This window comes from Cygnus atratus, chromosome 3 (assembly GCF_013377495.2).
Source record: "Cygnus atratus isolate AKBS03 ecotype Queensland, Australia chromosome 3, CAtr_DNAZoo_HiC_assembly, whole genome shotgun sequence".
Taxonomy (NCBI): Eukaryota; Metazoa; Chordata; class Aves; order Anseriformes; family Anatidae; genus Cygnus; species Cygnus atratus.
This window is the reverse complement of record NC_066364.1, coordinates 114,894,193-114,920,942: the sequence shown is the minus strand read 5'-3', so window position 1 is coordinate 114,920,942 and position 26,750 is coordinate 114,894,193. Positions and strand designations below refer to the sequence as shown.

Sequence of the window (26,750 nt, the reverse complement as noted above, 5' to 3'; positions counted from 1 at the left end):
ATTTTCCCAAATTGATGGATTATAGCTGCAGGGAAAGAAATAATGTTGCATGTATGCCAAAGAATTTGGGGGGAAGAAGGTGGCTAGTAGTGGTGGGGTTTGACTGTTCTTCTGACACGTCTTTAGGATTCTAAACTTCAGTTAAAGCAAACTCTTATTTCTTCATTTTATTTTACTTCTAGCTTTCTTGATTACAGAGGAAAACATTAAATTTGACCAGAATGTGCTCAAAAGTTTCAAAAGCAGAAGAAGGAAACTCTTTTAACTAATCATTGTGACTTTTTTTTTTTTTTAATTTATTTTTAAATCTAGCTCATTGCTGTGAGACTGGTGTGGGTAGTATTTTTGTTTGGTGATACAGTGGCACAGAATATTTCAGTTTCCAGAAGATGCGTATGAGGACACAAGGATTTGTGGAAATGTTCCTACACTTGTTAGGGATGTTAATATGCATTTTGTTTTTGAAGTGGTTGCTAGTGGAATTTTCAGTTGGGAAGAAAAGGAAAGTTTATTAGAACCATGCTGTTTCTTTTTCCTTTGGTAGGCCAGTGGGTAAAGTGGAAAAATAAATAAATAAATGCTCTGAAATACTTCAGTGTAGCCACATTTTTCTCCAGATTGTGTTACTGCAAAACTCATTTATAGTTTTAATTATATTCTAGTAGAAGAGACAAAGCACTCAAAATGTGTGTTTTGCTGGTGTGGTGGTTTTACCAAGCTGAGCAGCTGAGCTCCACCACAAATGCTCTCTCACTCCCCCTCCTCAAAGGTAAAGGGGGAGAAAATACGATGCAAAGGGCTCAAGGGTTGAGATAAGGACAGGGTGATTCCTCAACAGTTATCGTGACGGGATGCCATCCTTCCCGAACTGATCCTGTGTGGGCTTTCCAGAGGCAGCAGCTCTTCAAGAACTTCTCCCACATGGCTCCGTACCACGGTGTCCATCCCCCAGGAGCAAACTGCTCCAGCACGGGTCCCCAACAGGCAGCAGCTCCCCCCAGACCCCCTGCTCCTGTGTGGGCTCCTCTTCCTGGGCTGCAGCTCCAGCCCAGGGCCTGCTCCTGCGGGGGCTCTCCATGGGCCATAGCCTCCTCCAGGCCACATCCACCTGCTCCACCGGGGGCTCCTCCACAGGCTGCAGTGTGGAGATCTGCTCTATGTGGGACCCGTGGGCTGCAGGGGGACAGCCTGCTCCACCAGGGGCATCTCCACAGGCCGCAGGGGACTTCTGCTCCAGTGCCTGGAGCACCTCCTCCCCCTCCTTCTTCACTGGTCCTGGTGTCTTACAACATCACTTATAGGCTTGGCTCAGGCCAGCGGCAGGCCCCTTATCTAACATGGGGCAGCTTCTGGATTCTTCTCACAGAAGCCAGCCTTACCAAAGGCCCCCTGTTACCAAAACTTTGTCACATAAACCCACTACAGCTGGCTGCTGCTGGTGAGCATTGTGCTGGTTACCAGTAGTCCTCACATACCAGGAGAAGCATCAGATGATCACTGTAGGCCCAACTGCTTCCCATTAGCTGCTCATAGCTACTGCATGACTCCTCTTTCAATAGGAGTTGAATCAGCTAGTGGAAAGATTTAAACAAAGAAAGATACATCCTCATCCTGCTGCCTTAATGAGCATGCGAGAGAAGTCACAGGTCCTGAGATACTGAGATGCTTTAAATACTCAGTTCAAAAGCTGTATAATTGCCTGCCTGTAGACGGTTTCAGCATGTAATTTTTATATTGTTTCAGATTAGAAATGTCGTGGGCTTGCCCAGGGCTGCTAAATATACTCTTGCTGGTGCAGAGACATTTCAGTTGCCAGCAATTTGACTTCCTTTCAGCTGAGGAGTGTCAGCGTTTAGGGTCAAACAGAGAAACCCTAACAGCTGTGGAATGGGGATGTCTTAGGGAGGCAGGGATATTTGTGTGCAACATCCAGACACAATTTCAGCCTCTAGAAGAGAAGTACGGCCACCCTTCCAGTCAAGTTGTGTAGCCTGTGTGCCTCACTGAAAGGACAGTGGGGACAGGCAAACAGGTAAATAGATATTAGCAAGCTAGAGGGAGACAGTGTGTCCTTTACACATGCTTATCCATAACTTCAACCTGAGTATCTTGTTTATATGGTGCACCCACATGCCTATATTCAGCTACCAGCAAAGAACATACTTTTGCTGATGCTACTGAAAGGCAGGAAAATAGCTGGGAATAATAGCAAGATAAAACACAAAAGCGAAACTGCCATTCATCCCAGTGAGGGTTTCCTAACAGCGTGTGAATTTGAAGGTGATAAAGCTGAAATCTTGTTTATGCTTGCACTGGACCTAGCTGAAAGGAAGAAGACTCCTTCAGCAAAAGGATAGAGTGGCTGGTAGCTTGGTCGAGGAGTTTGGAAGGATGGTAAAATTGTGTGTTAATGGTGTTTGCAATGTCCTGTTTCAAGTCAGACGTTATTTGACAGTACAGGTGCATTACTGTTGATTGAAAAGGTACTTATTAATGGTATCCCAATGGATTTTCATTTTGGGCAAAAAACTTGGGTGGAACTTATCACATGGTAAAAGCAATAGTGTTGGGCTATAAAGTTGGTGGAGAGACACTTGAAGATGCTAAAAATAAAATAAGATGCTTTTCTCTCCACAGTTACACAAAACTTAAGCTGCAGGTGACACCAGAAGGGCGCATTCCTCTAAAGAAGTAAGTGTTCCACTTTCTTACCATGTAGGCTCTTTTGACCTTTGAGTATGAATAATCATTTGGGATGAACATGTGATCCCTGTGTCTAGAATAATTATTTTGTGATCTGTGTTATACCCTAAGGAAAGAGTACCCAATGATTCTCAGGATGTCTCTGTTTAAATACCCTTTGGCCTTAGATTACCCTTGTTACCTTGAGCCTCCCTGCTCTCGTTCCACTTGCGTATAATTTAAAAAACAAAAACAAACAAACAAAAACACCACCACCAGTACAAACGTTGGGTTTTTTAGCTCTGAAATATATTGTGAGGATAAATATACTCAAATTGTATATCACTGAGGTAATGTGGTGAAGAGAGCAGTGGTGACTTTCTTAAATAACTATCTGCTATAACAGGGCCTTGCGTGATGTAGAATTAAACTCATCGTGGACATCATTAATCTCACTTGTGTTATGTAGCATCCAGCAAATAGAAATAAATAGCTAAAGACATGAGAAACTGGGAAGCAATATCCAGTCTTTAAGCCACATGGGCCAACAAGGCATGTCTTTAAGCCAATTCACTCCGGTTTGTTTTCATTTTGCAGTATATACCGCTTGTTTTCTGCTGACAGAAAACGGGTAGAGACTGCGTTAGAAGCTTGTAATCTTCCATCTTCCAGGGTAAGCATCTGAATTTATTCCTGCCCTGACGAAGTGTTGCTTGTATTCAGTGGCATTTACTCTCTGTTGAGTTGAGTATGATTTGTCCAAGGCTGATCATGCTGTGTTGGATTTGCTCCTAGATGGGTCCTCAGCAGCAGGTCTATCTTTTCCACATAGAGGTTACTGAAAATTGGAGTTTCTTTGATTTGAAATTGTACAGGGAGCAGGAGTGCCTTGAAGCAGTGCAAATAGATTAAAGGAAAGGGCAGGGGGTCATGTGATCTGCCCTGGAGAAATCCTATGAGAATATTTTCAGAGTCCGTAACTAGTACACAGTTTTCCAGGCGCAGTTTCAGAGCAGTATTGGTTTGACATGAAGCTAATGCTGTAATCTGTTTCCTTCTCACAAAAGAGACCATTTAAACTCATTGTAGCCTGTCTAAAAGGTGCATGAAAAAAATGTTGAACTAGTAGTGTGTCAAAGCTGTTAATGCTGTGGGGATGAGGCCATTGTATGCTGCTCATCCAGGTGCCCTCCTCAACCAGAAGTATTTGCAGGTTGGTAATTCAGCCTCAAGAAAGCCCTTTGAGTGAAATCAAGTGGGTGATTTTAGTAAACACTGTAGTGAAGACAATTCCTTTTAGGTGGAGATTCTCCTCCAAAGAAGCTTCTTGCAGGATAATTCCTATTTACGAGATCCAAGAGATGGAGCAGAACCAGTCTGGAGCAGAGGAGAGCCTGCATCACCTAATCCCTCACTGTTGTAGAAAGCTCTGTGCTGTGATGTTCATTCAACCTTTGTGTCCCCAAAGGCTTCTTAATAAAGCCAATTCCTACCGCTCCAGAAGAGCTGTGGTGCAAAATCTTCACAAGCCAAACCTCTGATACGACTTTCCACTAAGACCTTCCTTCACAGGTTTTGGAGCTTTATGCCATGTAATATAAACTATTATAACAATCTTAGCTGAAGGAAGGTTCTTTAAGTATTAGCACGTAAAATAGGTGTTTGACTAGTTAAAAATGTTGTGAGGTTAGAAACATGAAAAGATTTATTTTAAAGATGGGTTTTCATTTAATTGGTAGCAAACAATTTTTTAATAAGATATGCTAAAAAAAAACAACGGTGAAGCATTGCTTTTTAAATCAGTTGATTTATTATTTCTCTTGATGTTGATAAAGATAAAAAACAATGTCTTATTTCACAATGCAAAAAAAAAATCCAAACATCACTGGAATCCTCAAAAAAACCTGCAACCTTTTTCTGCTGTTTATTTTAATAGAGTCAGTTTAACATAGACATTGCTGGATACTTGTTGCTGGGATACCATTGTGAAAATTTATTCACAGTATAAAGTAGATCCTTTCTTTGCTTGGGACAAAAGAGAAACAAGCTTCATGCAACAAAGAAAACTGTATTGATCATCTTGGAAAAAATATTTTAGAAGCTTAGTGCTTGAAAAGAATGAATCTCTGGATCTCCTAAAGGTAATGGATTAGAAGAAAACCAGTACTTCAGCTTCAGTTCTTTTCTTTTGTGTTCCTGTTTATTTGAACAAATAAAATTCTTAGCTTCATTTTCTTGCTTTTCTACCCCATTATACTACGGGACGACTGTCATTCCTGTAAAACCCTGAAGAGCACAGGACTCCAGCAGCATGCAAGATGTGAATATAAGGGAATCTTCCACAGTAAAATCATAATGAATATTGCAGAGTATTCATGAAAGTCTCTCAAGAACATTAACAGCTTGGGCTTTTCTATATTTTTGGATTCATACCTCATGAAGATCACTCTAAAGATTTTCTCTCCACATTTGCTATAAAAAAAAGCATACTTCTCATTCCTTAGAAAGATGGGGGTGTTGTTGGGCAGGAGTTTCACATGATGTTTTACTGCACCTCTCAGAACCTGTGGATGACCCTAAAACACAGAATTAAATTCTCAGTCATAGCTAAGAGGATGCCAAGTCATCACTTGGTAGTCTCACATATTCCTGGCTCATAGCTTCAGGGCTGGAACAGTCCCTCTTGTACCTTATGTGATGACCTGAGCATAGGGCAGCCTGACTGCTGCTGGTGCACAGTGTCACGGCATGGACTTGTCTGTGACAGTACAAACTTCAGCATCTGCTAGCCCCTCTCTTGAGCAAACTCCATGTATATGCTTGCCAGGAGTCCTTGTGGGACAACATGTAGGCACTGCATTTAATGGAAGAGGAGGAAGAATTCTCATTGCTTGGAAGACTGCCTTTGTTCTGCTGTAGAAGAATAGACAGGCCTCCCAGAGGGCCTAAAATTAACTCTTTATTTCAGATTTAGAAACCTTAACAAGGGGTTGATTCTCTGCAGCGCTGAGCACTCTGTCTCTGATTCAGCAAGCAGTTGGGCATGATGCAATGGGATGATTTATGGACTTCAAGTCAAGCACATTTGCAAAGCTTGGGTTTATTTATTTATGGATTGGACCTGGCATGTGTAGAGTGTTGCAGGACCAAGCCTTGTATGATCAGATTTCCTGAAGCATTTGTTGTCTAGCAGATCTGAAAGCAGAGGAATGTTTAAATATATAGGAAAATGATATTTTAAAAAATGCCAATGAAGTTTTTGAGTTTGACATCTGATTCGTAGATTGGCATCCACAGTTTTTTAAACCTTGGGAAGGTTTTGTTTTGTTTTGTTTTTCCTTTTGGGTGTGGTGGGCTGGTTGTGGGCTTGTTGTTGTTGGTTTACTTGTTTTCATTTTAGTTAAAGGTGCTTTAAATAGCATTTGAAGAACTTTATTTTAGTCACCTCTGGTTCTGAAGACAGGTTTCTGCACTCCAGTTAATGTAGAGGTTCACAATAAAGCACCAGTGAGCTTGACTGTTTACACAAAATAAAACAACCATCTGTTGAGTCCTATCTGTGCAAATAATCTGAATTAGTTGTTGTGCTTCCGAATATAAAATAGAATGGATACAGGTGTTATAAAAGCAGGCGGGTAACTAGACAAATCATAAATCAACAGTGCTTGAAATTAGTAGAGAGTCTTAATCACGAAATAAAATTGAATACCAATATTCTGCAAAGCCAGAGATGAGAGATGCTCTAATGTGTTACAGAAAGTTTGTGATTCTTTCACTGGTCTCAAAAAAGAGATTAGCGCATAAGGTGTGTGGGTGGTTCCAGTGAGATGTGGATGGCTCAGACCAGGATGACGAAAGGGGCAGCATATTTTAATCCTTTCTGGCAGGCAGGATTTTGGAACCCAAATACAGTTGTCTGAAGTTGTGCCTGGGGTGACGAATGCTTACAGCAAGGCTTTCCTCACCCCTCTGTATCTCTGTGTCTTGTAGCCCACTAGTTATGTTACTGGTAGGAAATAATAAATCGTTAAAATAGTCTGTATTTATGCCTGAGGACTTGTATTGGCTATCCTCTTTGTAGACAGGTATTTGTAGGTATGTGTTTGGAAACTGAGGTATGTTTTTCTTAATTGGATCGAACTGACAAATAAAAGCCTGGATCTCAGGTTATCAGAAAAGACATATTTTTACATTGTTGAGTACCTTCAAATCCCCTGAAAAGGAAAAAAATATACTAGGTCAGCGGGAGACTGTAATTCTGTGGTAATTACAGAATCAATGACAAAAATGCCCTTAGGAGAAGCACTGGCTGAGGAGCAGTAGCCTGCTGAACAGTGATTATAGGTGCACTGAGTGTTGAGGTGCCACCTTTAATAAGAAATGCCCAAGCTTTACAAAACCCAGCCTATAGGAATACACAAGTCTCAGTGGTCCTACTCAGCACCACAGCTCAAACTAGTCAAAGCGCAGCAGGTGCAGTTTCACAAGCAGTTCTGTGACACCTGCAGCTCTCCCTGAAAGGGGCTATTGCCATCCTCCAGCTTCAGTCTGTAAACTTCTTCATCCACCCTTGCAGTGGATTTAGTATTTGTGCCATTGGTGACCTACCTGGCTCAACACGCTGATCCTGTAGCAAAGCATACAGGGTTGTTTTGGCTGAGTAAGATTTGAAGACGCCACCCAGTAGTAGGTAGGGCCCTGAGCAAGGGATGTGTGAGGTGAGTTGAACAAGAAGTTGCCTGAGCTGCCCCAGGTGAATGTGCATCGGTACATTTTGATTACAGCATGAAAGGAAACAAAGGTTTTCACTGATCCTGAATGATTGCTTCTAACAGCTAAAAAGTTACCAACTGAGAAAACCCCATTTCTCATGACATGATACAGGGAAAGATCTTTGGTGTTGCAGTGTAACCTGGGAATCACTGGGTGGTTTTCCCTTTTTGAAGAAGGAGTACCAGTGTTTGGAGAAACACCAAAAGCTGAACATGGCACATGCTGTCTAGGTGCTGAGGACATTGCTGCTAGCGCCTGTTGTCCCTGCTCCTTGGTCAGAATCCTGCGCTGGTGGAACCTCCGCTTACAGGTTGTTCCCACGCACACAAGTCAGTGTTGCAGGTGTGCAGGCAAATTCCAAGTTGACACCAGATGAAACTCTTAGCAGCACAGAAAGCCAGTCAGGGTTTTGCATCCTCCGAGCAAGCACTGCAGCTGACCTCAGGAAGATTGTTTGGAGGAAGAATAGATTGCAGCATGGGTTTTTTTGGAACAAGTCCCAGAAATGGGCTGGAGCAGGAGTTCTTGGTGCTGCCCATCCTCATGCTGCCTGTGACGGCACGTGCATTACTCTGAGCTCCTGGGCAGCAGCTGGGCAGGTGATTGCTCTGAGCTCTTCTGAGTCAGGGAAGAAGATGCTACAGGTAGGATTTGCTAGGTTAAGCAGATAGAGCAGCCACTCATGTAGTCTGCCAAAATAAGGAAGGAATGATGGTCTGAGGGGAATGGAGGGTGAACAGAGCTGGGAGCTGCCCAGCTCAGTCTGCATGTATAGACACAAACGCTGAATGATGGTCATGGTACAGAATCCACTTGGGCCTCTGTGGATTTCACAGATGAAAGGAGAGGTAAAGTGACAACCATGGTGTTTATTTACTTATTTATTTTAACTTAAAGCAGGAAAAATATTGCAAAATTATCTTCCTTTTACCAAAGGCTTGAACTGACACTTCCAGTTCCCTTGGCAACTGCATTAAACAGACAGAATAAATAAAAGCAATGATTTCCTCGATCAGCAGCTTGCTCCTGATACAAGTCGGCTCAACAGCATTTAAAAGCAAACAGCTTTGAGTCCAAATTACAATTTTCCTCCTCTGGTTCATCAGATTCAGGCATTATTTGGAGCCATTGAGAGTCTCACATGGTTCCTTTGTGATTCCAGAGACGACATTTCATAGCTTTTGATAAAGTTAGCTTGTGTGGAGGAAATTCAAAATCAGATTTTCTGTATGTGCATTCTGCGTTTTTTGTTTTCACTTTCTTGTTTCCTTATGAGGTTTTCTCTGCAAAAAATACAAGCTTCTGTACTGTTCTCCTTTCTCAGTGCCTTGATGCAAATGCAGAACCAGTGGGTGCATCATTACCATTCTGCACCAAGAAAACTGCTCAGCTTGCACCTTCTTTGGGGTACTCGTTTTTTCCCAGCCACGCTAACAAAGCAGTCCATGCTGTCTTTTTCAAAAAGCATGGAGATTTAAGACAGCATTTGCCAGTGGGAAAACTCCTGAGTTTCATGCAAAGGACTGTTTACCCGTTCCAAAAATTCCATCCTTTAAATATAGTCGTTCTATTTTTTTCAGAGAAAAGTTACCAGGTATAATGGGGATGGTGAAAGTATCATCTGGAAGCAAGAATGAATGTAAATTATTGTAAACTTTAGAAAAAATACTGGTATCTCTTCTAAAGAAAAGCACTTTTATCGGTTTCTGTAAAAGCAATCTGATTGCCTAATCAGCTACCCTCAGTGGTTTGGAGGAAGGTGTATGGAAAAGCTACAGTGCGTGACTCTTGCCCATCACGGTGATATCTTAAATGTGTATCTTCAGGAAGGAAGAGGAAACATTTCTGGTACTGTCAGAGAACAAGAGTATTAATTATGACTCAGTGACTCAGTTTGTTCTCTGGTTCTGTGAAAGCTTTGGAAAGATGAGTACTGTGCGCCGCCTTGCCAAAGCATGCTGGCTCAGCACCACTGGCCAGGTCACCGGCTTCCTCAGGACTGCTGCGCTCATTTTGTGCTACAGATAATGTGGTTATGTGGGGAGGTGTCCTTTCTTTCTTCTTCATAGGTGCTCCAAGAAAGAGAGAACTTTGTCTTATGGAATGAAGATGAGGAATGCTTTTTTGTTTGTTTCTGAAGATGTGCTCTTTAAGCTGCTCTGTTATTCAGGGGAATGTATTATTCTGCAAAGCCTGGGCTCCTCTAAGTTGCAGGAAGTATATCAAAAGAAGGGCAGTAGCGAGTGATCTGTTTACAAAAAGCGTATAAAAGTGCCATTTGGTTCTTTCACTATTTTTTTTCATTTCACAGAATGATTCAATCCCTCAAGACGACTTCACGCCCGACGTGTACAGAGTGTTCTTAAACAACCTCTGCCCTCGGCCTGAAATCGACCACATCTTTTCTGAGTTGTAAGAAAAGACACTGTTTTTTTTTTTTTTTTCTCCACTGATTTTCTGGGCTAGGGATGGCAAAGTAGGTTATTTAGACTACAGCACCATGCAGCAACTGCCAAGAACAGTTTTCAATGTCAAGCAGGACTGTTGTTTAACCGAGGATCAAGGTTACCTCTTGTCCCAAGCTCTTGCTTCCATTTCTGATGGCCAGAGTTGACTCCTCTGGTCCTAGACAAGCACAACTGTCAGGTCTCATTTTGAAGTATAAATGAGGATAGTTTAGGCTTCCATGAAAGTAAAGGAAGAAGAGTAATAAACAATAAAAGCATGCAATAGGCATGAAGATATGTATAATTGCCCCCAAAAGCTTGATTAAGGGTTGCAAAAAATGTAGTAACTTTTAGGATTTGTGCTTCAGGAATTGCCACCATGAAATTAAATTAGCAACCAGCTAGAACTGAGTTCATACATTCAGTTACAAGCTATAAAGCTCATGTCATTCCACAGTGCTTCTGGCCCTTACAGCAAGTCACTGTACTTCCCTGTTTCAGCAGAGCCTAATCAATGGAGTCAGAACAGGAAGCAATATGAAAGCAAAGTAATTTCTAAAATACATCCCATTATCACCAAAGCAATTAGTGACTGTATCTTTGCAACATGAGCGTGCTCACTTAGTCTTCTTTGTGCTTATTTCCTCTCAGGTTTCAGAGAAAACTCAGCCATGACCTAGTTTGCTCCCATTGAACCTAGGGGTCGACTTCCCATTGCTTTCCTGCAGAGTAGAACTAGGCCAGTCCTGAGTGCTGTAGAAAATCCTAAGCATGTCACCTGGCTAGGAGCCTTCATGGATCTCCATCTGGGTACAAACTGTACCCAAATTCTACTCTTTTTACAAACTCCAAATAGGCATCTTTTCATTTACTTTGCAGAGTGCTTAGCATTTTTTGTAGGTTTATAAAACAAGCAAATACTGGAATAATGAAGTCCGGGCTGCTGTTATCCAGCATTAAAACCAAATAGTTAGGCTAGGACTGCCAGTGGAGTGTTTGCAGCAAGCTTGATTTGCAGCAAGATTGAATTCCAGATTGTATTCTCTTTTATTTTCTTAAATTGCTTTGTTCCAGGAATTCAAGAGGAATGAAAAGATTTTAACATTGCTCTAACTCTTACCATTGATGTTAATAATGCTGAATGCTTCTAAAAATCTTAATCCTAGATGTTTGATGAAAAATGTTTGCCATTACATGCTGGCAAAATAAATTAGTTTGGAGACTCAATGGGACATTGTTTTGTTGTGTTTTTTTTTTTTTTGGTATGATAATTTGAATTTTCTTTCAGTTTCCCTGGGAAATCACAGAACATTGAACATGATTTCAAGGAAACATATTTTAATTGCTTTGCTTTTGCTTTAATTTTTCCCTAGTGGTGCCAAGAGCAAACCATACCTTACTGTTGATCAAATGATGGAATTTATAAATCTTAAGCAACGTGATCCACGATTAAATGAAATCCTTTATCCACCGTTAAAACAAGAACAAGTTCAACAACTGATTGAGAAATATGAACCCAACAGTAATCTAGCAAAGAAAGGTCAGTGTTTTTTTCTGTTCTCACTGTACTCAGTTTCTGATTTAAAACAATGAATCAATTATCCTGCAGTACACAGTAAGGCAAGATTTGGTTCAGAATCATACTGCATTTCCAACTACCTGCTTTTGAATCATACAAGCCTGTGAGACATCACGTGGTTAATTTTTAAATGTATTTAGTTAGTATCAGTTTAGGAAGGATGGGCCGGTTTGGGTATTTATTTTTCAGTATGTGCAATTGATAGTTTAGAACGGTTGCTCTGGTATGCAAACTTCAGCAGAAACCTTACTGTCACAATGACTATCTGCTGGCGTATGGAATGTAAATTTTAAAGAAACAGTGGCATTGAAACTAAGATGATGATAATTCTATCATTGAGTAAGTAAAAAAGTCTGGCCTTCTGCTTTCTTATAAAGTAGCATGCAAACTAAGATGTGAAAGTAGCTGAGTGCATTTCATGCCAGAATCACAGAAAATTCCCTTTTGAAAATCTCAAGTGTTGTCTAAGGCATAACTGGGCATTTTGCCAAAAACAGTGAGAGAATTTTGTTACCACCGCCAGTCTTAAAATAGTATTGAATTTATGTTTGCATCCTATTTTATTCCAATCCACATATCCCAGTGATTACCCAGGCTTCTAGTGCATTTATACCTTAGAAATTTTAGGGGTGGGGGAATATCCCGAAAAGTAGATCTGACACAAAAAAATATATATTTTTTGGTCCAGAGACTTCAGACCCATCCTTCTAAGTTGCTAAGCATTTGCTGAGAGTTCCTGGGTACCCTGAACTCCACGTCCTCTGTCCTTTGAAGAATCAGGGTCAAAACAGCATCAAAGAGACAAAGCCTTTGAATCCTCAGTTAAAACTGTCAAGGCAGGATCCTGTCAGTAGCCTGTTATAAATAGACCTTGCACTTCTACTGTGAGAAGCAAAAGTTCAATAAAGTATTGCCTGCAGCTTCTGACCCAAAGTAATTACATAGAGGCTGTTGCATTTGAGGTAGAAACTGCTGTTACAATTAAGTAGTTATTTAAAATATCCCCCCTCTTTGTACTTGAACCTTCTTCAAGTGTTGCATCTGATCCTACATGTCTTCCCACTGGAAGGCTGCAGTTCTTTCACTCCCAGGCTAGGATCTCCTTACTGCCAAGTCTGTACTTCTCTGAAATACAGATTTAGGCAGCTAGGAGAGGCTGTTCTTTACCTTGTGCCTGAGTGCTTTCTCAGCCCTCTCTGTCCCCTGCATAGTTTGCAGGCTGCCCCTTACACTAGCATGGAAACACACGTCTGCACAGAAACAGCATATGGTATTTACTGTGATTAATAGAGGGAGCAGGCGGTGGGGCAGGTAATTCATTAGCTGAGCTCTATAAACACTTGCAAGTCTTTTGCACGCTGCAGGGTATTTCACCTCTCAAAACCTGACCTGGAAGAGGGTCTTAAGAGAATCTCTCAGGCAGCAATGCAAATTTCAGCTGTCTCTTCCCCAGGTTCTAGGTGGCTCCCTGAAGGCAACCTGCAGCTCTTGATACAGCCATCAACGTTATCTCAAAGCAAAACTCTTGGAATTTTTTTCATAAGCCTTCTTTCTTCTCTAGTTCACACAAGTTGTTGTTCCCAGAATTTTTGGTGGAGGGCTAAATCCTACTTCTTTGTCATGCTTATGTGAGTCTGTCTTTTGACGTCAGTGAGAATACTAGCATGAGGAGATGAAAACACATTGTGACCTCCTCTCTCATCCATGTAAATATTAGAATATGTGCTTACCTTATTTCACTTCAGCTACAAGGAAATCTGGTACATAAAAGATCATTCTTATTACTCAAATATTGGCACTTCATATAAGCCAAATGAAAGATTTATTAGAAAGAGTTGTGCTAACAGAACACTGAAGTCACAATGAAATCACTTTCTGACTAACAATGAGGAGAGAGCATGAAAGGAACCTCAGAAAGAAGTGTGTTACAATGGTATTTGCCAACACCCTCCAAGTAGGATCTGTGGGACTCTTCCAGTTTACCCTAATTTACATTGGTGCACACAATTGGTACAGGCACTTGCTCTTCTATAGGTGCTTCCCTTCCTGTGTATGATTTGTATTACTCTTTCAGAATCAGTTCTTGCAGAAAAGCCTGAGTTTATAAAGGAAAAGTCAGGCCAGAGAGAGTTAATTTCTTTTTTGAGTTCTTCAAACTCATCCGGCAAACTCTCACAAACCTGGCACAACCTGCCTGCCACCTCCATGCTGCAGACACCACCTCTTTATATGCACCCTTTCTGTCAGCTGAGCTGTGGCAACTGGCATGTTCTGCTAATTATGCCCCTTCCATAATTAAAGGAGATGGCTGATCGGGAGCAACATGGGGACGCAATATTTTCTATACTTCAGCTCTAAGTTGGAAATGCACTTTGCAGTATATTAAATGAAGTGTAGGTGTGTGCTCACTCCTACACTTGTGGAATAATTGCAAACAAACACTGCACGTCTGCAAAATGTCACCAAAATATAATAGTGCATATTCAGAATAATCATTTAACCTTTTAATACAGTGTTTTGTAAAAGGGATTGTCACTCAGACTTTCTGCTGTCATAAAGGACTGTTCTTAGGCTGAGTGGTAGGGATAGAAAACTGAAGTGACACACTTCAGAGATGCTTTCCCTGCCACTAAAACTGTACTTGCTTGGACCATTGAGCAGAGATGTTATTTTCAGTAGACCTGAAGATGTTCATACTACATTTAGATGTGGTCCACTATTACATACCCATGAACTTGTTAGCCTCAAGTTCCTACCTCTGCTGCTCAGATATTCCACTACATTTCTTGTGGTGGTGTTGCTCAAGTCCCCTGATTTGCTGGGGCCAAGGTCAGTGGAGAGGTAGGGGTGGAAGCAAGGTGTTTGGAAGCAAGATGTTTGGCCCCAGTACTGTCAGCTAAAATAGTAAGAGCAGATACAAACCTTACAGTAGTGGGACCAGCAGCTAAAGTAGGTAGAAAGATAGCAGAAATCTTTATCCAGTATAGTTCTCTCAGAAAGCAAGGCCCAGCAGCTCCATGAAGAGAGATGGGCTTAGGGTCATTTCCACATGCTCCTTCGTGCTCCTGCATTTTTAAGTGAGCTGGAAGGGGTCCCAACTAAACCACTCCTCAGGATTAATTGGGCACACCAAGAAACAGGAATAGCATAGGGAAGAGGTGAGTAGCGTAGCAAGGCACACAAGGGAGAGGTAATGATGTGAGAGAACTGCATGATAAACAGCAACATGGGAAACCAAGTTATGGGTGGCCTAAGGATGATTTCATCGTTGTTGTACCAGAGCAATGCAATTAAATAATTGGACTTCTGGAGCAGGGAACAGCAAGTTTTGCAGAGTTTGAGTTCAAGAAGCAAGCCAGAAGATCTGACAGCATAGTATATGTATTTGTTCTTTCCTGGCAAAGAAAAGTTACTCTTTGAAGTAAATCACAAATACAGGTCCAGAACAGAAGAAAATACCATAAAGAAATTTGAAAGCTGTGATTTAAGCCATTTCTTAAGAGTAATGAGTGATTTGAAGTTACTTTGTGGTGGTAGAGACTTTAAAGGCCTGGGTGCAAGCATTAGGAGATTTAAATTGCCAGTCTTCATGCCAATTAAATCCTTTTTCTTGAGATTGTTGAGAGTTTGAACCTTTGCACCTGCTCAGTGTGTGCGCATTTGTGCACACATGCCTGCACACAAGTATATTGTTTCGTTTCCATAAGCTGTCTTCCTGACCAGCTCTGTTCCTTATCTTGTGTCAGGTTAACTCATTAAAACATCGGATGCTTAGGTACAAACATGTACAGAAATGGTGAAGGTCTGACCACTTCCATGTTCATTTCTGTATTATTTCCGTATTTAATTATTTAAGTGATCAATCCAGTGTTCTGACATCCCACCGAATTAAATGGATTCATGTTCAGCATCCTCATGAAATAAGCCAAGCTCATTTGTTGTATTCTAACTTTCTGTAGTCCTTATCTAAACTTCCAGTGCTTAAAAATGACTTTTACAAAAGCCTGAAACAAATGTAGTGGCAAATGTCTGTACTTTTCAGGTCTTCTATAGGGCCAAAAGGCCTAGTTTTCTAATCATCTTTCACAAAGATGCACAAAATATGTATTGTCTCTATCTTTTTTCTCGGTGCAGTAGCACACATGCCAAGATGCAAACAGAAAATGAATTCTTGCAGTTCTCAAGGATTAAAAGTATTTGCTGAAAACATTTATGCTGTGGGAGTGAGATTTCATGTTTGCAACATGCAGAACATCCTGGCTTCAGTGAAATAAATCCCTTAAGCATATGATTAAGTTTATGGGTGGTGTGGGAAGAAAGGATAGTTATATAAAATCTCTTATGCTCCATTTCCTTGAACATCATATTAATTCTTTATTGAAGCTTAATTCCCATAATTACCTATTTCCCAGCTTTGTTGAAGTGAAATTTCAGGGCAGAAACATGAGAACAGCTACCAGGGCAACTTCTAAGAGTGTGATGCACAGGCCTTAGCTGCTTCCACAGCAGAGACTCGATTAGATGATCACAATAATCTCACACAGGAGCAATCCTTCAGACACATCAAGGAGTCCCGGTGCCCTCTGCCATTTCATCCTTGTGAAGACATTCTGGTCTGACCCTCAGTGAGGCGATTGCCAAAACCCTGAAAACAGAGCAAAACAGGCTGGGCAGGCACCTCTGGGGCCCTGTGGCACTGCTCACTGTCCAGGCTATTGCCATCTTCCAGTGCTTTGAGGCAAGGAAGAAAAAGCCAACCAGAAGCCACATTATCTCCTTACATCTTCTCCATGGCAAAACTAGCAGCATCAGACTCCTGAAGAACCCTGTTCCATTCTAACTGCTGAGCCACCTGGGGTCGGCCTTCCCATGTGTAGCCTAACGGCCTGCTCGCAGCAGTGCCCCTCATGGCTTCCACTACCCTGCTTGGACAGCAGTGCTAGACCTGCGCTTGTCCGATGGTTATATCTTCTCCTAGTGTTCTACCTAACTCAGTTCATAATCTGAGCACATCCACTATGTGACAGTATTCTCTTTTGACTAAATGCTTCTTCTCTCAGAGCTAGTTAAATGAATCTCTAAAGAGTGGTCACACTGACCGTCAACTTTTACAGCGCTTGTCAAACACTTGACATCTCATAAGATGATTCTCATTTTCTGATTGCTGTTATAGGTCCTTTTTGGTACATGTTGCAGCTACACTAAAGTATTTTGAACACAGTAAGCAAGAGCTGTACATAATATCTTAAACTTTTACAACTTGGCCCTTCAGGTACCTGTTAAAATCAAATACCAATGAGCTTACTGGATAAGGGCCCTAGGTTGCACAGTTTTGATTTAAAATGCTGCTTGTGTTTCTGCACACTGCTAATGTATTTTTAGGGATTGTATTTCTGGGATGTGATTGAGCTTTTGCAACATCAGCATGTTCATGGGCTTGACATCTACATAGGTTAAGCATATGGAGTAGTATTTTACTGTGGTTGAAGCAAGCTGTAGTGATTAATGCTTTGTGTCATATAGTGAAGGAGATTAATGTGCTATGTATAGCATGCTTCCTTATCAGGTGGAGGCAGAAGGAAGTTCGTGGTACCAATGAGCAGTCTCTCACTGTCAGCAAAAACATGCTGTCTGGCTGTTAGGCCTGGTTAAGTAGCGTCTTGTAATTCGGCATTTTCAAGCTACGAAGCATTTGCATTGATAGATGGCATAACTGCTAAAATGTATTCCTTTTCTAGTTACCATGCTGATTAAGGGATGAGTGTTAATAAATCAGTTGCCAAGTTGTTAATTGGAGAATTTCTTATTTGCTTTCACTTTTAAGAAGGCTTGTACAGAAGTTGTTCAGGATCTTGCTACATTATGGATAGGAGATGGCACATGGATGCTGAATTTCAGGTGTCTCTGCTTGCAATGTCCAAGCTCCCAGGAGTGATGACCTTTGTTTCTAGACTCCAAGCGTACAGAGCTATAGTCCATGTACAAGAAGAGCAATGAAGAACAGGGAAATGAGGTTTGCAAGGGAAAGGAGATGTGAAAAAGCTGGAATTGTACTGTAGCAATAAAATATATGCTTTCAATTATCCTAGTTGGTGAGAGCAAGAAGGAGGTTAGGTTATTATAAGCTATTTTTTTTAAAGTGTTTTTATAACTGAGAGAAATTGTCTTGAGTGTAATACAAGCTTTAAAGAGAGTCTGGAGGTACTTTGGAGACTTTACTGGCCAATGGATCTGTACACCAGATTGAACTTAACTAGAGGTATCTTTAAGATAAGTAATGGTATAAAGATGTTAATTTTTTCTCTTAAGTATTCAGTTGTTTAGGTTCTGCTACTGCCTGTTTTATTTTAAATGACCAGACCTTTAGATATGCAGAGGAAAAGAGTTTTCCTCTTATATTATGAAGTGTTTCTTTTTCTGGATTTTCCACCTATTCATAAACCTACACTTATTCAAATATCCTATATGTCAGTTATAGTTAGACATGTATTTAGAAAGATTCTAGGGGAGCCAGTTTCATGACTCCCTTTGAATTTCAGTATTAATTCTGTTTTGCTAGTGCACATTTATTGGCAGTTGTGCTGTTATTTTTTTTTCCTTAAGTAATAAAACAAACTAAGCAATTAACATTAAATTAAGATACATTTAATTTTATACAGCATTTACTACATGTGTTTTTCTCACGGCAGCCTTAACACCAGGCAATATTCACTTAAGCACAAATGTGTTTTTCCTCCCTGAAACATCAATACATTTTAAACATTTTGGTCCCACCACATTAAATTCACCTTTTAGTAACTGCTTAAGAATAATTACATGTTGGAGTCTTTCAATGGCAGAAGGGGGTCATTCTCTAGGCAACAGATTTTAATGTCAAAAACAAGTACTGTGCAACTGCAGCTACACTTTTAAAACATCCTTCATAATATTTAAAGCATAAATTCTAATGTATAAACCATTCAGTCAAATGGTGGAGCTTTCTGGCTCTGAAACATTTGTAGAAAGTGTTCCAAAGTGGTTGAAACCCTTCAGCCTCCTAACTGTAACATTGGATATTAAGAATATTTATCAAAAAGCCCATTAACTTTGGGATTTGTAGTGCTTTCCAGCATTCCAGTTTTCAAGAGAAGAGCGCTTAGCATTGTTTCCCATTCTTAAAGGGAACAGAACAATAGATCCCAGTCACAATTTATTACTATTTAAAATGTATCAGCAAAACAAAAAGTCATAGCCTATCCCATGTCATCAGCTGCAAGTGCTAAGTTAGTAAGCTCTCTAGAAAGCCTTTCTTTTTTTTAAATATATATACATATATGCAGCAAAGGTTAGCGTGAGTAATGTATCTCCAAAAATAAGTTCATGGAAACAATACTTGTCAAAATGAATTTGCAAAATATGCTTCTGTAATGCATTGTTTTTTCATTTTAGATGCTTTTTTTTTTTTTTTTGCATTACTAGAGACGTAAAATTCATTTTGGATCTTGCAATTGTTCGGAAGATTGTATCTCAAGTAGAAAAAAACAAATACTGTAGAAGTCTTTTAGAATGTAAAATCTTCAATTACTATATTCCGTAACCTCCTTTTTTTATCCACTTTACAAGTGCTTTAGTTTTATAATTTAACTGTACCATTTATAAAATGCAACAGTGATGCAGACTGGTAATAATGGATTTGGCAACAGTAAACAAAGGCACAGTAGTATTTGGCTTAGTAAAAAAGCAAAAGTTTTTACCTTTTGTTCTTTGGTTGCGTTTTAAAAATGTAGGGCCTGGCTTGGGTCTAAGACCCAGCTGGTTATGCATAGAGTCAGTTTTTGCTATTGCCGTAGAATTAATGATAGCATTCATCAAAATTATGTTTAGGGTTCCAGGGAGGGAAAGTTTCCTAATCTTCTGTATATAATACAGATACTTTGAAAGAAAAATGAGCTTTGCAGAAATGCATTTTGGGACTGGTGTCTGGTACCAGAAATAGCTCCACTGATGTCAGTGAAATTGTGATGTGTGTCAAATGGACAGACACATTGTGGAATTTGTATCTTCAGAGCTGCAGAGCATAAACTGATCCTGATAACGTAAGTTCAGCAGTCAGAGCAGACCTGTGCTAATATATAAACTGACCATAGCAGCAACTCCTGACCCATGTCTGGGAAATGTGATAGGCCACCTAATGGACTCCTGCGTGAAGCCCTATTGTAACACTGAAAATGGATGAAAGAGTCTGGGGTGACAGGACCATAAAGCCAACATCGGTAGATATTTTGGGCTGCATCATTCCCTTCAGCTGGAGCTTTTGCTCAGGGATAGGTAAAGAGAGTCTTAGACCCAGTGCTGCTTTTCAAGGGTTCTGGAGAAACATTTTTCTGCTGCTGCCTGTCTGCATTGTGTTCGACTGAGCCTCAGACTATCAGAGCCCATAAATAGAAATCTTACTCTAAAAGTTAAACAGCTTCTTTATGCTTGTTGCTGTGCCACTGCCTCTTTTATGGAACACAGGGAGGTATTCAGTCTTAGCAGCAGGGTTTATTATTTGAAGATGAATATCAGATAAAGTTTACTTCTGAAAACATAAGGCAGCATAGACTCGAGTGCTGAAGGAAACAAGTGTAGATAAACGTTGAATAAACATTGTGGGTCTTGCCTCTTCAGTATGACTGCTACAAATGTAGCGCTCTGCAGCTGCAAAGGGCCCATAAGGACAAATGGAATAATAACTGCTGTGATCCAGTGGGTGAAATGTAGAACTGGTGGCAGAAGAGCACAGTTTTCTTGGCTCTGCCACAAATGAGCTCAATGACATTTGCCCATTCCCTTTCATGTGCCGTTTTGTTGGTGGGTTTTTTTTTGTGTGTTTTTTTTGCCTCATCCTTTGGTTGACTTGACTAAATAGACAGTCAGTCTCTGCCTTGAGGAGCTAACAACAGTCCGTGAGTTTCTGTGTGGATGGTATCTGTCATAACAGTGCTGTTAACATAGCTGAAGTATGTGTGCTACTATAATACAACCATATGAGGAAGTTTCCCTTATAACCTCACATGTAGTCATCTCCTATAACAATATCCTTTATTGTTGGATATGCTGGAATATAACTTGCCTATAAGTACCAAGGTTAACACTAGGGAGGCAGAAGGAAGTTGTAAGCTAAAGGACAATGTTGGCCTTAGAACACGGGGGTATCAAGTGGCCTTGAATAAGTTTACGCTGGAAATTAAGTGAGGTTTCCTAATGTTATGGTCTGGACAGTCTACCAGAGGTAGTAAAGAGGGAAAAAAAAAAAATATATATATATATATGTCCTGGTTTCAGGTAGGACAGAGTTAATTTTCCTCCTAGTAGCTGGCAGGGTGCTATGTTTTGGATTAGGATGAGAAGAGCGCTGATAACATGCCGATGTTTTAATTGTTGTAGAGCAATGCTTACACCAAGCCAAGGACTTTTCAGCTTCTCGCTCTGTCCTGCTAGCGAGCAGGCTGGGGGTGCAGCAGGAGCTGGGAGGGGACAGACCCAGGACAGCTGACCCAAACTGGCCAAAGGGGTATTCCATACCATCTGACGTCATGCTGAACAATATATAGGGGTGGCTAGCCGGGGTGGGGGGGCCGGCTGCTCGGGGATAGGCTGGGCATCGGTCAACGGGTGGTGAGCAATTGCATTGTGCATCACTTTGTACACATTATTACTATTATTATTATTATTATTATTATTATTGTTATTGTTATTATTTTCCCTGTCTTAATAAACTGTCCTTATCTCAACTCACAGGCTTCACTTTCCCGTTTCTCTCCCCCATCCCGGAGAGGGAGGGGGGAGGGTGAGCGAACGGCTGTGTGGTGTTTGGCTGCCAGCCGGGCTAAACCACAACAGCCAATTTGGCGCCCAACGTGGGGCACGAAGGGTTGAGATATCGACAGATTTGACCCGAGTGTGTTAAACTAAAATTGGTATAAGTATTCGACCTGCTTAATAGTTGCTAGTCACAATGCTGATTGCTTTCATCTCAAGTCTGCTGTACCTGTTTCCCAGATTGAGTTTTATAGCAAGTTACTTTCTGTATGTGCTCCCTGTCGTGCTGTTTATCCTTTCCGGGCCCTGGTTCAAGATTGTTATGGTACTGTGTGGGGTAACGATGGCTTATGAAATGATGAGATATCTGGTCATGACTCTAACCTGGTATTTGTACTCAGCACTGTCGTCGACTCTATACTTCGGAAACCATATCTCAGAAACTATTAGCAATTACACCTATTGCCTTTTTTCATCAGGGAGTCAATCTCTGGAGGGGACAGGGGAAGATATTTTCTCCTACCTGTTCACTCTCCCTTCCTCCTTCACCACCCTCTTATCCCCCGAGCTAGTTACGGTAGCTCTCCAAGATGTTGAATATCCTTGGGATACTCAGACCAGCATGTTCTTGTTGTTATGTCTCCTGAATGCGCTTCAGGTTTTGTTTAAGGTTAAACAACTACTTAGGAATCTCATCCGGAGATCTGTCTTGAGGCGGGATATTTGCGAGTGGCAGGGAGTGTGGGAGGATATGGGCAGGTTTCTAGGGCAGTGGGCACCTCCAGTGTTTTGGACGTTCACCCCTGAACAACTGCAAAATCCTAAAAAACTGGTAGAATGCTTGAAAAAAAGGTGTCATGACTCCGGCAGTTCCGAAGTGACACAAATCACTGTGGCGTGCTGGGGTCTGGCCTGTGCCTATCGAGCTGCAATTGATGCTACTATCAACCTAGTGACAGCTCCCGCAGCCGTTCCAGCTCCAGCTCCCGCAGCCGTCCCGGTTCCAGCTCCCACAGCCGTTCCAGCTCCCGCAGCCGTTCCAGCTCCCGCAGCCGCAGCCGTCCCGGTTTCGGCTCCTGCAGCCGTTCCAGCTCCAGCTCCTGCAGCCGTTCCAGCTCCAGCTCCCGCAGCCGTTCCAGCTCCAGCTCCCACAGCCGTTCCAGCTCCAGCTCCTGCAGCCGTTCCAGCTCCAACTCCCGCAGCCGTCCCGGTTCCAGCTCCCACAGCCGTTCCAGCTCCCGCAGCTGTTCCAGCTCCAGCTCCCGCAGCCATCCCGGTTCCAGCTCCCACAGCCGTTCCAGCTCCCGCAGCCGTTCCAGCTCCAGCTCCCGCAGCCGTTCCAGCTCCAGCTCCCGCAGCCGTTCCAGCTCCAGCTCCCGCAGCCGTCCCGGTTCCAGCTCCCACAGCCGTTCCAGCTCCCGCAGCCGTTCCAGCTCCAGCTCCCGCAGCCGTTCCAGCTCCCGTAGCCGTTCCAGCTCCCGTAGCCGTTCCGGCTCCAGCTCCCGCAGCCGTCCCGGCACCCACAGCCGTTCCAGCTCCCGCAGCCGTTCCCACTCCTGTGGCTGGGTCAGAGAAACGAACTGTAGCAGTGCAAGTTGCCCCTGCAGAGGGTACTCCAACCCCTGTGGCAGACCCTGTGGCTGGGTCGGAGAAACGAACTGTAGCAGTGCAAGTTGCCCCTGCAGAGGGTATTCCAACCCCTGTGGCAGACCCTGTGGCTGGGTCGGAGAGGCGAGCTGTAGCAGTGCAAGTTGCCCCTGTAGAAAAGGTGAAAAAATGGTATAGAGACTCAGGTCGTTTAGAACGCAGAAAGTCTTCTGCTAAGTCTGGGCGTGGAGAAGACGAGGCTGGGCCATCAAGTGTGCAGGAGGATGACGATGAGGATGAGGATGTTGACAAATCAACAGTAACTACCCGAACCCTATACCAGCGTGAGCTACGAGATGTGCGAAAAGATTTTGGTCGCTGTATAGGTGAACAGCTTGTCACCTGGCTGCTCCGGTGCTGGGACACTGGAGCCAATGGTGTGGAATTAGAGGGCAGGGAAGCCAAGCGGTTGGGATCCCTTGCTAGAGATGCAAGCATTGACAAAGCAATTGGAGATGGAGCACGATCTCACAGCCTCTGGAGGCGTCTCCTGTTAGCTGTGAAGGGAAGGTATCCCTACAAGGAAGAACTTGTATGTCTACCAGTCAAGTGGACCACCATGGAGAAGGGAATCCAGTACCTGAGGGAATTAGCCGTACGGGAAGTAATTTATAAGGACCTAGACGACGCACAAACATCCACAGATCCAGATGACGTCCAGTGTACTCGACCCATATGGCGGAAGTTTGTACATAATGCACCATCAACATGGGCCAGCACATTGGCAATAATATCCTGGAAAGACGGTGAAGATCCCACAGTGGGTGACATGGCTAAACAACTCCGGCAGTACGAAGGAAATCTCTCCTCTTCCCTACAGGCCTGCGTCTCGGCTGTGGAGAAACTCTCTGAAGAGTTCCACCAACTTAAAGAGAATTTATCTTCCCCCCCACCTGAACAAACCAGTGGCCACCAACTAAAAGAGAATACTTTGGAGAAACTTTTTGAAGAGGTCCACCAACTTAAAGAGAATTTATATTCCCCCCGACCTGAACGAACCAGTGGCCACCAACTAAAAGAGAATACTTTGGAGAAACTTTTTGAAGAGGTCCACCAACTTAAAGAGAGTGTATTTTCTTCCCCACCTGTACGAACCAGCGTCTCGGCTATTAGGGGTAAACGCGCATCCGTGCAAAGAAGACAATATGGTGGGTACACACCCCGCGCCACCCTGTGGTTCTACCTACGTGACCATGGAGAGGACATGAGAAAATGGGATGGAAAATCTACTGAGACCCTAGAGGCACGGGTACGTGAGTTACAAAAGAAAACAATCGGGAGAAAGGGTTTCTCTGAAAGGTTTGCTGCTCCAACTTCTAGCAGGCAGTCTTTTAAACACAGAAACGAAGATTCTGACCAGGACTAGAGGGGCCCTGCCTCCAGCCAGGGGGAGGAAAGGGACAACCGAGTTTATTGGACTGTGTGGATTCGATGGCCTGGCACGTCTGACGCACAGAAGTATAAGGCTTTAGTAGACACCGGTGCACAATGTACTCTAATGCCATCAAGCTGTAAAGGGCCAGAGCCCATCTGTATTTATGGCGTGACAGGGGGATCCCAGCAGTTAACTGTATTGGAAGCTGAAGTGAGTCTAACTGGAAATGAGTGGCAAAAGCACCGTATTGTGACTGGCCCGGATGCTCCGTGCATCCTTGGCATAGACTATCTTAGAAGAGGATATTTCAAGGACCCAAAAGGGTTCCGCTGGGCTTTTGGCATAGCTGCCTTAGAGACAGAGGACATTAAACAGTTGTCTACCTTGCCCGGTCTCTCAGAGGACCCTTCTGTTGTGGGGCTGCTGAGGGTTGAAGAACAGCAAGTGCCAATCGCTACCACAACTGTGCACCGGCGGCAATATCGCACCAACCGAGACTCCCTGATTCCCATCCACGAGCTAATTCGTCAACTGGAGAGCCAAGGAGTGATCAGCAAGACTCATTCACCTTTTAATAGTCCCATATGGCCAGTGCGAAAGTCTAATGGTGAGTGGAGACTAACAGTGGACTATCGTGGCCTGAACGAAGTCACGCCACCACTGAGTGCTGCAGTGCCGGACATGCTAGAACTCCAGTACGAACTGGAATCAAAGGCAGCCAAGTGGTATGCCACAATTGATATTGCTAATGCATTTTTCTCCATCCCTCTAGCAGCAGAGTGCAGGCCACAGTTTGCTTTCACTTGGAGGGGAGTCCAATATACGTGGAATCGGCTGCCCCAGGGGTGGAAACATAGCCCTACCATTTGCCATGGACTGATCCAGTCTGCGCTGGAGCAGGGGGAGGCTCCTGAACACCTGCAGTACATCGATGACATCATTGTGTGGGGTGACACGGCAGAGGAAGTTTTCGAGAAAGGGAAGAAAATAGTCCAAATCCTTCTGAAGGCCGGTTTTGCCATAAAACAAAATAAAGTCAAAGGACCTGCACGAGAGATCCAGTTTTTAGGAATAAAATGGCAAGATGGACGTCGTCAAATCCCAATGGATGTGATCAACAAAATAACAGCTATGTCTCCACCAACTAGCAAAAAGGAAACACAAACTTTCCTAGGTGTCGTGGGGTTTTGGAGAATGCATATTCCAAATTACAGTCTGATTGTAAACCCGCTCTACCAAGTAACTCGTAAGAAGAATGCTTTTGAATGGGGCCCTGAGCAACGACAAGCCTTTGAACAAATTAAGCAGGAAATAGTTCATGCAGTAGCCCTTGGGCCAGTCCGAACAGGACCAGACGTAAAGAATGTGCTCTACACCGCAGCCGGGGAGAACGGTCCCACCTGGAGCCTCTGGCAGAAAGAACCTGGGGAAACTCGAGGTCGACCCCTGGGGTTTTGGAGTCGGGGATACAGAGGATCTGAGGCCCGCTATACTCCAACCGAAAAGGAGATATTGGCAGCATATGAGGGAGTTCGATCTGCTTCGGAAGTGATCGGTACTGAAGCGCAGCTCCTCCTGGCACCCCGACTGCCGGTACTGGGTTGGATGTTCAAAGGAAGGGTCCCCTCTACACATCATGCAACAGATGCTACATGGAGCAAGTGGGTTGCACTGATTACTCAGCGGGCTCGAATAGGAAACCCCAGTCGCCCAGGAATCCTGGAAGTGATTATGGACTGGCCAGAAGGCAAGTACTTTGGGATATCAGCAGAGGAGGAGGTGGTCCGTGCTGAAGAAGCCCCACTGTACAACAAGCTACCAGAAAATGAGAAGAAATATGCCCTGTTCACTGATGGGTCCTGTCGTATTGTGGGAAAGCATCGGAGATGGAAAGCTGCTGTATGGAGTCCTACACGACGAGTTGCAGAAGCTGCTGAGGGAGAAGGTGAATCGAGTCAGTTTGCAGAAGTGAAAGCCGTTCAGCTGGCCTTAGATATTGCTGAACGAGAAAAGTGGCCAGTTCTCTATCTCTACACTGATTCATGGATGGTAGCAAATGCCCTGTGGGGGTGGCTACAGCAATGGAAGCAGAACAACTGGGAACGCCGGGGCAAACCCATCTGGGCTGCTGCATTGTGGCAAGATATTGCTGCCCGGGTAGAGAACCTGGTTGTAAAGGTACGCCATGTAGATGCTCATGTGCCCAAGAATCGGGCTACTGAAGAACATCAAAACAACCAGCAGGTGGATCAGGCTGCTAAGATTGAAGTGGCTCAGGTGGACCTGGACTGGCAACATAAAGGTGAATTATTTATAGCCCGATGGGCCCATGACACCTCAGGCCATCAAGGTAGAGATGCAACATACAGATGGGCTCGTGACCGAGGGGTGGACCTGACCATGGACACTATAGCACAGGTTATTCATGATTGTGAAACATGTGCTGCAATTAAACAAGCCAAAC

At 43.0% G+C, this 26,750-nt stretch overlaps 1 protein-coding gene across 5 annotated transcripts in view; it reads left to right on the top strand.

Annotated features, from left to right (window-relative positions):
• The window catches only part of PLCB1 (phospholipase C beta 1), a 390,968-nt gene that overhangs the window by 230,847 nt on the left and 133,371 nt on the right, over window positions 1-26,750 (top strand). For all 5 annotated transcript variants that reach the window (XM_035552918.2, XM_035552920.2, XM_035552921.2 and 2 more), the window contains 4 exons: window positions 2,638-2,691; window positions 3,280-3,355; window positions 9,767-9,867; window positions 11,276-11,442. In XM_035552918.2, coding sequence (XP_035408811.1) covers window positions 2,638-2,691; window positions 3,280-3,355; window positions 9,767-9,867; window positions 11,276-11,442 — 398 coding nt within the window. The remainder of the gene's footprint in view (window positions 1-2,637; window positions 2,692-3,279; window positions 3,356-9,766; window positions 9,868-11,275; window positions 11,443-26,750) is intronic.